The 12,488-nt window shown below is 26.5% G+C and overlaps 1 protein-coding gene across 3 annotated transcripts; it reads left to right on the forward strand.

The window, feature by feature from the left end:
- On the forward strand, window positions 1-9,136 carry LOC118441331 (uncharacterized). Of its 3 annotated transcripts, none has more exons than XM_035865561.2 (10): window positions 1-41; window positions 526-694; window positions 6,856-6,923; window positions 7,047-7,179; window positions 7,871-8,001; window positions 8,087-8,196; window positions 8,255-8,400; window positions 8,511-8,709; window positions 8,817-8,933; window positions 9,019-9,136. In XM_035865561.2, the coding sequence occupies exons 3-10, from the start codon at window positions 6,864-6,866 to the stop codon at window positions 9,134-9,136; spliced, it is 1,014 nt and encodes a 337-aa protein (XP_035721454.1). In that variant the 5' UTR covers window positions 1-41; window positions 526-694; window positions 6,856-6,863. The 3 variants fall into 3 exon arrangements, 2 of the variants coding, with proteins under 2 accessions (XP_035721454.1, XP_035721452.1); XR_014982709.1 differs by having other exon boundaries at window positions 6-64; window positions 8,511-8,704; window positions 9,019-9,127; XM_035865559.2 differs by having other exon boundaries at window positions 6-64.
- The last annotated feature ends 3,352 nt before the right edge of the window (window positions 9,137-12,488 follow it).

Below are 12,488 nucleotides of genomic sequence, written 5' to 3' on the forward strand. Positions count from 1 at the left end.
GTCTTCGACGATCCTTCTTCGAAATTTATCCTCAAGTTCGAGTAGTTTCATTTCATTCTACATTGTAATTCATAATTAACTTTCAATTGATATTAATTTTTTAATAATTTTTAATTCGTATTATATCGTAATTGTTATTAATTTATATTATATTGTTATTAATTGTTATTAATTTATAGTTTCGTATTCGATCGTGTTAATTCGTACTTGATCGTATCCATTCGTATTTACTCGTGTTAATTCGTACTTGATTATACACACGATCGTGTTTACTCGTATTGATTCGTACTTGATCGTATTTACTCGTATTAATTCGTAATTCATTTATATTTTTGCCCTTATTTATTCCTATAAATTCTTATTTTATCGTATTTTCTCGTACTTAATCGTATGTACTTCTTTTAATTTTTAATTTGATTTAATTTAAATTAATTTCTCTCTCTCTTTCTCTTTCTCTCTCCCTCTCTCTCTTTCTCTTTCTAAAGTATATACTCATACGTATCACTTCAACCAATCACTTCTCAGGACAGCTTGATTAACCAATAAGAAAAAAGATTGAAAGAAGAGCAAATTGGGAAGGCTGCATTTGAAATTTCGAGGACGCATCCTTGGATTCTTCGATTTCCAAGCTCGATTTTCACCTACTTCAATCGGTTGGCGAACGATTGGGAAGCAAATCACGTGTTACTCACCGGTAAGTACGAGCACGCTTACGGTACCAATATACTTTTAAAGTGCTACCATTCATGAGAAAGGAGGAACAGCTGTGAGAGGAAGAACCGGAAACTTTACCATCTGCATCGCGAATGTTAGATATATAAATACTTATTTGCAGTTAAATCGACCTAATCGAAAATTATTACTGTTAGGAAAGAATTTATCATTTCGATCGATCCCGATGATACATCAATATCCTTTCATGATAACATTAAAATTTTCATATGAAATCATTTAAGTTATATTCGATTGTAAAAGAAATTAGTTTAGTTTGGAAATTAGAAGGTAAAATCTTCCCAAGTAGATTTCTTTACTCAGTCAGATTACATGTGTACTTGAGGATATTTTTGGTTTTTTTTCTTTTTCTTTTTCTTTTTTCCTTTTTTTTCCTTTTTTCCCTTTTTTTTCCTTTTTTTTCCTTTTTTCTTTTCTTTTTTTTTTTGTTTATTTAAAAGAGTTACCGAGTTACATAGTAATGTCTGCGACCTTGGTCTCGGAGAACCAAAAATATTTATCCTTTTTTCCTTTCTCTCGCTTTTGTGATTCTACCGGTATTTCAATATTCAAAACCGGTGCAACATGATTTAACCCGATTTCTTTCATTCTACTCATTGTATATATTTAATATTCAATATTAAAGAGGTATTCGTTAATCTTTATTAATAAAATATAACTATTTACATATTATGAATATTTTATATCAATCCTATAAACTACTTATAATTCGTATAAGTTTCTATGTTATAGTATTAACGATTGACGATACCGATCGATATTTTTAATTCTGTTAATCTTATTTCTATATACAAACGAGATTATGGATTGAATAGGATTAACATAATAATTAATAATTTCCATTAGAAATGATGAATCATCAGGATAATCGTTTTATCTGAACGGCCGTCGGCATCATTACTATTGATAAATTTTTACGCGAACGGAATTTTTGTTCGTATTATAAGGTATAATATTAACGTTCCGATTAAAACTTAGTCATGATTCTAAGAGATAGTGACACGAATATTTTCGATTATTCCTTAGTGGATGTGAAGAAGAGGACATCCATTGTTCATCGATATTTCTTTTTTCTCTTTTTTTTTCTTCAGTGAACGTCTATTGTCAAAAAGAAAGAGATAGACTAAAGAAAACGTACTTACTGTACATGTACTACTTGTATACATATCATGCATATTCAAGGATTTCCATGTGGAATTTCGTAGCTTTCTTTGGTTATTCAGTAGTATGACATATATATTATTTTCTTTTTCAATTGTCATCGAACAATACGGACTACTTGATAAATTTATAAAATTAATTAATTTAATATATAAAATATATAAAAAATATATAAAAGTTAAATATATAAAAATATATATTTATAATATAATATAATAGTACATATAATATAGGTACATTCTTATAATATTTATTATATATATGATTATTAATTATATATATATATATATATATATATGTGATATACATCTATATATATATTTATATATATATATATATATATGTGATATACATCTATATATATATTTATATATATATATATATATATATATATATATGTGATATACATCTATATATATATTTATATATATATATATATATATATGTGATATACTATTATTAGGTACAAAAATACACGTGAATTATATATAATGTTGATAATAAATAATAGATGGATATAAACTAACTAAGGATAATTTGAAGCAGTTGGAAAATTATTAAGATATTATTTTCTATGAATTTTCATATTTATTCTTGTACATATATAAGCATGATAGTTTTATTAGTATACTTTCTTCGAATCTATTAAAATTCATTTGGATACTCATAAAAATATCTATTAAGAAGTCCTCTACGAAATTTACAAGCACGAGAATAATTATGACATTTTAAAAGGTTCATTAATTTTACATTCGTCATATGATCTTTACCAATCAGGTTTTCGGTGGTTCACATATTCGATTGATTAGAATTATCATGGTACGATATTGAAAAAGAAAAACAAAATTAGAGAAAGATATAATTTTTTGATAAATATATAACAATAATAAATATATATTACATATTAAAACAAAGAAATTTTAAATATATTAAATGTAATATATATGTATATATTTATATATATATAAATGTATATATAAATATTATATATATATATATATTTAGTACATATTTACAGTAAAACGTATATTACTTTTGTTAATAGCATTTGAATAGGTATAAATAAAAGAACGCGTACGGAAATTACAAATACAAAGATAAACGTAAACTGAAGATATTATAAAGTAAAAGAAGTATACTATAAGAGATATTGGCGAATATATAAGTACCTGTGAGTTGGTGGTATTGCAACTTACGTGGCAGATTTCCCATATATAAAACCACGTATCCTGATATTTAAATCTTATAGTAAGGCTTGCCACGTTAATATGAAATTTTATACTCGAAAGTCGTGGTCATGAATCCTCTCATTCGTTCGATGCACTCACATTAACATGCAAAGACGTTTCATCAATATTTACATACACATATACATATACATATACATATACGCATACACCCACACATAGACTGAAGGATCGATTTGCGATGCAATTAAAAGTCAATACAAAAAAGATTCAAGTACATACCTAGTTCACTTTTTATAAAATCACGAACGAAGGTCGATAATTAATATCATCGTTTCAACGATATCAGAATCAATGTATAATTAATAGAGAAAAAATAAAACGATATATTTGCTATTTTACAAATTGTTTGGTATATCATCGAACGATGTGATAAGTACTTCGTTAATTGCTGTCTTCTCTCTCTCTCTCTCTCTCTTTCTCTCTGCAATAACGATAATCAACACCGAACGTGAAATATAATGATAGTATGAAGTGCAAGTTTTAACGAAGAGAGAGAAAGAACAAAAAATAAAAAGAAAAAATAAATTGTCGAATATAATGATATTCAATTTTCTTTTTTTTAATGACATTTTTATCTCCTGGTTTCATTAATTCGCCGACAAACGCAGTCATCGACCGATCTCTCAAAGAAGATAAATCAAACTCTTTCAATAGCCAATGTTAACCATGGCCTTTATCGCACATTTATGACTCTTCGATGTTCTTCTTCTTCTTATTATTATTATTATTATCGTTATTCTTATTGTTTGTTCGTTTGTTTGTCTTCTTTTTGGTTAGCTTAATTTTTTCTTTTCTTTTTTTTTTTTTTTTTAACAACGTAACCAACGCTTTTGAAGGGACCGTGAAAACCTGATTGTTCGCTGATAATCATCTTCAAAACTCGTTTTCGAAACTATTATTTTCTACATTATTACTCTTCCTTCATCTTCTTTCCTCCTACCAATATGTTCGTTATATTTAATGGAATTTTTGATTCATAAAAAATATGTCGATTGTTTCTTTGATTAGCGTGAAATTTCTTCGGGTTTCTTCGATCGTTTAGTAAATCGTAAAATAACTGGTTTACATTTCGATGTTATTCTCTCGATCCTTCCTGTTATTTTATAATAATATAATAAAAAAAATTTTATTATTTGACGAAACGCTTTGCGACTAGCCAACGTAAAGCCATTTTATTCCGTTTTGTTTGCGTCGAAGAATTTTGCTTACGACGATAATATCTGTCTCTTTTTTTATTCCCTTTCCTTCTCTTTTTTAATAATATTGATTATCGTGCGGCATTTTCATATGTCGATAAGAGATATTATAATTTATTAGGCTTTGGAAATTCTTTTAAGGAGAAGTCACGGCCAAAGGAATTTCTTGATATTAAAAGAAGTATCCTCAAAGAGAATCGAGATTATTAAGGAACTCTTTTCTTTTTTTTCTTCTCTTTCTCTCTCTTTCTCTCTTTTTTTTCTTTTTATTTTTTGTATTCCTTGTGTTACTATACACGAAAGTTGATAACCCAACTCATACCGTTCTTCGATTTATCTTCGAAGGAAGGTTAACCAACTAACCTCAAGGATTTCCTTTGACGAATCCACCAACTTATTTTTTAGTTTTGTTTTTATTTATTCCGATCATTAAGATTTACTTCGTGACTTACCAACAAATAACGACGAGTTCTATGATATCTCTTTAATAACGTTTAAATCAAATCAAATGGCAATTTATATAAGTAGAAGAGGTCACGACTCGATAAGATATATATATATATGTATTTATACATTTGATGATTAATTTTTACTGACCAATGGAATGTAATCTTATTTAATTTCCTTACGCGTTTCGCTTTCTTTTTTGTTTCTTTTTCTTTCTCTACTTCTTTTTTTTTACGTACCAATCTTTGAGTTTTATCTTCGAATATGTCGTCTACGACTTCTCGATCTTCTGTAATAGTTTATCATGCGAATTGTGAATTGTGATTTTTCATTGTTACAGTTCGTAAATCTTTTTAACCATTATCATTCTTTTTCTATGTCAATAAATTAATAAAATTGAAAAGATTCCGTATCTCGTTTGATTACGCTTTGTCATTTGTTTGTTTTGAGATTTTTATATGTATTAAAGATTGTGATAAGAAGTATTTATTGATAATGCGCGTTTTTTCCTTAACATTCTTTTAATTTATTTCGTTGAGTTTGTATATAAAATAAGATTCTACCACTAATAAAAAGAAAATATAAATAAATAAAAATATAATTAATATAAATATATATTTTTATAAGGAATAAAAATATATAAGTAATATAAAAATATAAATATATAACATATTACATAGAAAAATTTTAAGAGATTTTAAATTGTGCACATAATATTTTTATTACTTATTATTAATATAAGTAATATATTTTTTTATAAATAAAATATAAATATATTTTCAAATACTTTAAAATGTAAACAGTAATATATATATATTATTTATTTATGTAATTATATATTATTATTATTATATGAATAAATAGTTATATATATAAGTATTATATATATTTTTTTTAATTACAAAAATAATAATAATAATAATAATAAAAAATATCACAGCATAGTTTTGCGAAATTCTTTCAACGATTAGCCAATGAATAATATTATTCGTCATGTCATGTATATCTTTATCTTCAATTGGCACAACAAATGGTATATAGCTTGTCTTTTTCTAAGATCGTTACGCAAGTTTACATGCGTGCTTCGATTCAAGGACATTGATCTGCAATTTATTCATGGATACTCTTTCTAATTCAAATTTAGAGAGCCGTTTAAATCGATTTTGTATTAACGAAATTCTCTTTTCATTTTTCATTTTAGTTTCTATCTCTCTTTCTTTTTCTTTTTTTTCTTTTTTTTTTTCCTTTTTTTTTCTTTTTTTCTTTCTAACGTCAAGCATATAGATCTTTATAAATATATCTCATTTTAGATTGATCGAGCTAGGTACGCATCAGTGACGTTGATTGGCTCATTCGTAAGCCGTGAAATATGATCCTAATGGATACACTAATGGCGTTCACGAATAGAAATATATAATGAGTTTCTTATCTTTTTCTAATTAGAATAATAACGGGATGCTGCTAACTCAACAATAAATTATGGTAATACAATCTGTCTGAACGATATAAATAATACAAAATTTTTTCTTTCTATTTACGAAAATCATTATTGATTTTGATTGCGTTTCGATTATGACAGGAATAAATTAAGGCATGAAACGATGATGAATCATTTTATTTAGAATTTTAATAATTATTTCTGATTATTCATGAGTATAAAGAATTTTCATCATTTATCAATGTTAACAAAATAGAATTTAGTCATTCTTCATATTTAATAAATAATGATCACAATTTGTAATTCACAATGACTTATTAATAATATAAACTTAATTAATAACATTTTTTTTTCAACGAATTACATTTCACACTAATAAAGTAAATGCCTATTTTTTTTCTTAAATAAAAAAATTAAAATTTCATGCATGCGTTTATTTATAAGTATAAAGAATTAATATCATTCATAAGTATTGGCTGAAATATAGTAATGATGATTAGTTAACGACAAGTAATTATCATTGTTCATAATTTATGATCATCTGTAAAAATAAATTTATATTAAGCGAATTTACATTGATGACTATTACGTTGAATAACGTAAATCTTTAATAACATAATTAAAATTTCAGATATTGCGATGATTACCAGGCATCAATATACCAGTTTATTCCTTGTAGGGCTATACTTTTTTTTAAATGTAAGTTTAAATTACGATCATAAATCATTTGACTGCAATAAAGACGTAATTAAAGTTATTTGGTGAGTTTCGATCGAAGCTCGTATCAAATACCGTAATTATTATTAAGAATCTTATTCGAAGATACCCGACGACTATCATGTTCTTGGACATGGACGACTTATGGATCCACCAGGACGTAATAGTATGTGGCGATTTGGATTTCCGAATCCAGTGAATTACAACGATAATGAGTTATTCTGCGGCGGGTATGCAGGTTCGTTTCTTTTTATTTTTCTTTTCTCTCTCTTTTTTCTTTCTTTTTTCTTTCTTTTTTCTTTTTTAATAATGATTTCCTTTCACCCATAATAAGCGGGTTCTTTGTAAGATGGATGGCAGCCGATTAAAAAGAAAAAATTCAACCCTAAGGGTTATGAATTTAAGGTGTGTCGTATCGTTAAAAAATTCAATATTTTTTAAGATCAAAGAGATTTCGTAAAAAAAAAAAATTTCTCGAAAATTGTACGCGCTTTTTTATTCGTATTATCGAAATTAATTTTTAGATTTACCGTAAAGTACTTTTTATTGATAATGTTTTATCAGAAAAAATGTTGCCAGTTTAAAAATAATTTTTTAAAAGTAATTAAAAGATATAATTGTTTAAATTAATTTTAAAAAAGGTAATAATCATTATCAAGAAATTTCTTTGAGTATAATTTTTTAAACGATTTAAACAAAAAATTCTTTTATTTAAAAAAAATTGGATAGAGTTATGTAATAATATTAATATTTTCAAGTTGAAATAATTCAACATTGAATGAAAAGTATTGTACGAAAATACAAAAAAGTACAAAAAGAAAAAAAGATAGAAATAATAAGAAGAAATTAGAAAAAAAGAATGAAAAATTTGTCAGAATAAATTAAAAATGTTCATTAAAAAAGATATGTAAATATTTTTTTGAATTCAGTTCAATGGGTTCAAAATAAAGGAAAATGTGGGGTCTGTGGAGACGCATTTCATTTGAGCGAGCCAAGACCACACGAGGCAGGTGGTGAATATGCGAAAGGAACTATAGTCAGACATTATACGGTTGGCCAGGTAATTTGCATATTTTGTATAACAAAACAAATAATCAAATATTATCTTTAATACTCCCAACTATTATATAATTATTCGTTTATAGGAAATCGACATCGAAGTTGAGCTAACGGCTAATCATATGGGAGGATTCGAGTTATATCTCTGTCCAAATAACAATCCTAGGAGCGAAGCAACTCAACAATGTTTCGATAGGTATAGATTATTAATTTGATTTGTTAAACTATGAAAAATCAAAATTCATTCGTTTCAGATATCCTCTCTACATATCTGGTACACGAGACGTCCGTTTTGAAATACCTTTGGATACAGAAAAGAAAGCTATATTCCGTTACAGAGTTGTCTTACCGGCTTACATAACTTGTACCCAATGTGTCATTCAATGGAATTATTACACAGGTTCTTTATTTATTTATTAATAAAAATTTAATCTTCGAATTTGATTTCAGTTTTTTCTTAATTTATTAATTATATGAATAATATTTTATTATTTTTTCTTTTTTTTTCAGGTAATATGTGGGGTACCTGTGATAATGGTACAGAAGCAGTAGGATGTGGTAGGCCAGAAACATTTCGAAATTGTGCGGACGTCAGTATCGTGACAAGTACAGCAGGAGTTCCACCACCCTTTGTGCATGATGATAATCCTTTCTTACTTTATTACAGAGATATTACTTCACCGAACAATATATTCCCACTAATAGTAAGGTACTCTATTTTAAACGAAATTTTTTTAATCTTTAATGATATCACTTAATATTACGTAATATTTGATGTCAAATCATGTTATAAAGATAAATATATATTGACCATAGATCACAAGTTTGCGTACCTACGTATTTTTATCGACTTATACCTGGCATGACTGATTGGTGTCAGGCCAATTGTCTTCGTTATCCACCGAATTGTCCAAATATGGTCTGTCAGTGTCCGTAAGTATAAATCTATATAAGTAATTGTAGTTGTAAATAATTGAAAGATAAAGTAAATTAATTTCTTTGTATTTTTTTTTTGCAGAGAAGTGTGCGATGCGATAGGTGAAATCGAAGGTAAAGAAGGTGCAAGCGTTTATTGTATGGATAAATGTCTAGTATATCCATCTGATTGTCCGAGTCATCGTTGTCGTTGTTATTGACAAAAAAAAAAAGAAAAAGAAAAAAGAAAAGAAAAAAGAAAACAAAAAAAAAATAGAAAAGAAACTCATCCATCTTCAACAACAATATCTATGCCGTTTAATGATCAAAAAATTTGATAGGCAAAAGACAAACGGATGCTATTGCAATACTCAATTAATTAACCATTAGATTATCAATGTTGTCTTTCATATCACGCCGTCCATGTATGCTTGTCCTCTTTTTTTTTTTTTGATTACAAAGAGTGTTTCGTATCGATTGCATGTTCAACGAATGTTTCCTATTATATGTATAAATGATTAATTAGATTGTAAGTAAAAACTCACGGAATCGCAGAAGAGAGGAATCTAAAGGATTTCAAAAAATCAAATAACCTGCGATGGTTCCTTCTATTGTATACGAGAAGATAACAAAAAAATATGACTGACATATCATTCTTCTTCTTCTTACCTTTTTTTCCTTTTTTTGTCTTCTTCTTCTTTGTAAACACGAAATAAATAAATTTGAATGTATGATATGTATGTATATCTAGTCTAACTTTTAGGGAAATATAAGGACTAGTTAAATATATATATATAAATATATATATATATATTTATTTATTATATATATATAAAGTGGAGCAAATCCATCTTGGTGAAAAAAAATAATTAAAATTAGTTCTTATTACAAATTAATAAAATTTACCTTCTTATTTATGTTTTCTACCAATAACATAAAATGAACTTGCTCCACTTTCAAAATCAACGGCTCATACATATATATATATAAATATATATAAAAGAAAATCTGTTTCTCGATCGATATAATGGCACTATAATATTTTAATGTTAGGACATGTTCTATTGACAGCTTAAAATATTACGCATATATCACATATTATATTATGTTATATGTAACGATTAACGTATCTGCGTTCTTATACATAATTTACAATATGCAACTATGTTTAACGAAACGATTCATTATTTAATTCTTTTTCTTCTCTTTCTTTTATTTTTTTAATACGCCTTTTCATCAACACTATAATCATATGGGTGCGAAGTATCTTCTGGGTCATCGTCGTCGTCATCGTCGTAGTAGTAGTAGTAGTTTATCTCGCTGTTCGTCTTCTTTTAATCGAAGAAATTTTTCTTTTGCGATGTATACAGCAGCGGCCACACGTACGTATGTACGTATGCATGTTTGTATGTATGTATGTATTTATATTTATGTTTTCGATTATATTATATTTATCGTCGGATCTTTCATAGAGATCACTAGGGTTGTTTAATATATTATCTTTCTTTTTTCTTTTTCTCCTTTTTTTTTCTTTTTGTTTTTTTAACACTTTAAAAAACTATGTACACTAAAGCTTTTTATCGTCTATAACGTTATTATCGACTAACTAGTAACATTTCTCCTTTCTTTTCGCCTTTTATTTTTTTCCCGATTTCTTTTTTCTTTATTTATTTTACCTTTATTTATTTCCATTCGTCTTTTCGATAAATAATAAGTCATCACCAAAAAGTGTATAACATCAACGCGGCCTCCAAATAAAATCGTATCATACGCACTTGGCAACTAGCGTGATATTTAGGAGGTGAATAATATATAAAGATCTCCTTAGTTTTTTTTTTCTTTTTTTTCTTCTTTTCTCTTTTTATATACTAAAATTATTAATCGACTACTCAACGTCCATGAATCATTTACGATACTATATATTCATTTTCCCCTCTTTCTTTCTTTCTTTCATTTCATTCATTCTCTTTTTATACATATTTCTGTCTCTAACAATACGTGAAATACGATGCGAACAACGCACTGTCTCTAATGATATCAAAAAAAAAAAAAAGAAAAAAAAATATGGCATCGAAGTTGCTGTCCAATCAAATGGTACGCCCGTTGTGGAACATCGAATCCACATTGGTTCGAAAATTTGTCGTTCAATTGCAAACCGATTGAGTACTTTATCAAGACAATAAAAACGTTTTTACAATTAGAGACAAATTAGAAACGTATACAAACGACACTGCCTCTCTAAATACAACAAATATACGAGGCTCGGCAAGGGTATGATCGAAGAATCAAGTAAATTCAAATTTACTTTTATCATCGCCTGGTACGTCCCTAAATATCTTTCTTTTCTATTCATTAAATAACATTCGAAATAACTTCAGTCATAGTCAATTACAATTTCCAAGCAAGCCGATACTCTTCAAATATTAATATTGCTTGCATTTCTTGAATTTATTTCATTAAAGGAGTTTGAATTTTATATCGTTATAAGGTAATGTAACTGATAATAATATTAATAATAATAACAATAATAATGACAATAATAATAACAATAATAATAACAGTACTACTACTACTACTAATAATAATAATAATAGTAATAATAATAATAATAATAATAATAATAATAATAATAATAATAATAATAATAATACTAATAATAATAATAATAATAATAATAATAATAATAATAATAATAATAATACTAATAATAATAATAATAATAATAATAATAATAATAATAATAATAATAATAATAATAATAATAATAATAATAATAATAATAATAATAATAATAATAATAATAATAATAAGAGTAAACTTTTTTTTCAAATCTAAATTTTCATTAAATAATCGAAAAATCACATTTTCGTTTACGCATCGAAATGATTAAGCATTACTGTATTGATCTATATAAAGATGTAGCGAAGCGATCGAGGGTACTCTCAAGAACTCTTCGGTCCCCGAAATCGTAAGTTTTAGTTTTCTTTTCCTTTTTCTTTCTTTTTTTTTCTATCTCTTCCTTTCGATTTTATATCGTTTCATTTTTTCTCTTTTATTTTGCTTAGTTTGTTCGGTTGCAAGAGAAGCGAGTAACATAAAAAAAAAAAATAAAAAAAAGTGAGACGATAATAAATTCTCGTTGTAACATATTAGATGAAGGACAAGCTTTGTTTTTTTTTTGTTGTTTTTTTTTCTAAAGCTTCGTTCATATGTAGACTAATAATACCAGGTCTTTTGCATTTAACTCACGGCTTTCATTTGAATTGTCTCAGGTACGTTTTCAGTCTTCCGATAATAATAGGTGAACGTGATTCTCGATTCTGCTCTTATATCGAATCGTAGATACCGGTTGTGCTTTTTCTCTGTTTCATTCTTCCTTTTTTTTTTTTTTTTTTTTTTTTTAATACGACAGTTCCCTTCTCTTAAGTGTACCATTTACACGTGCATTATTCGTTTTTTTTTCTTTTCTCTTCAAAGGTTCCTCCAAATATTTCGACATGATCAAATTGTTTGACGTCGTGAAATATTTTTTTGTCGGTATAGTAGAAAACTACCAATAAAATAGATTTAAAT

The sequence above is a fragment of the Vespa mandarinia genome, chromosome 11 (assembly GCF_050613455.1).
Source record: "Vespa mandarinia isolate Hongniang chromosome 11, ASM5061345v1, whole genome shotgun sequence".
NCBI classification, from domain to species: domain Eukaryota; kingdom Metazoa; phylum Arthropoda; class Insecta; order Hymenoptera; family Vespidae; genus Vespa; species Vespa mandarinia.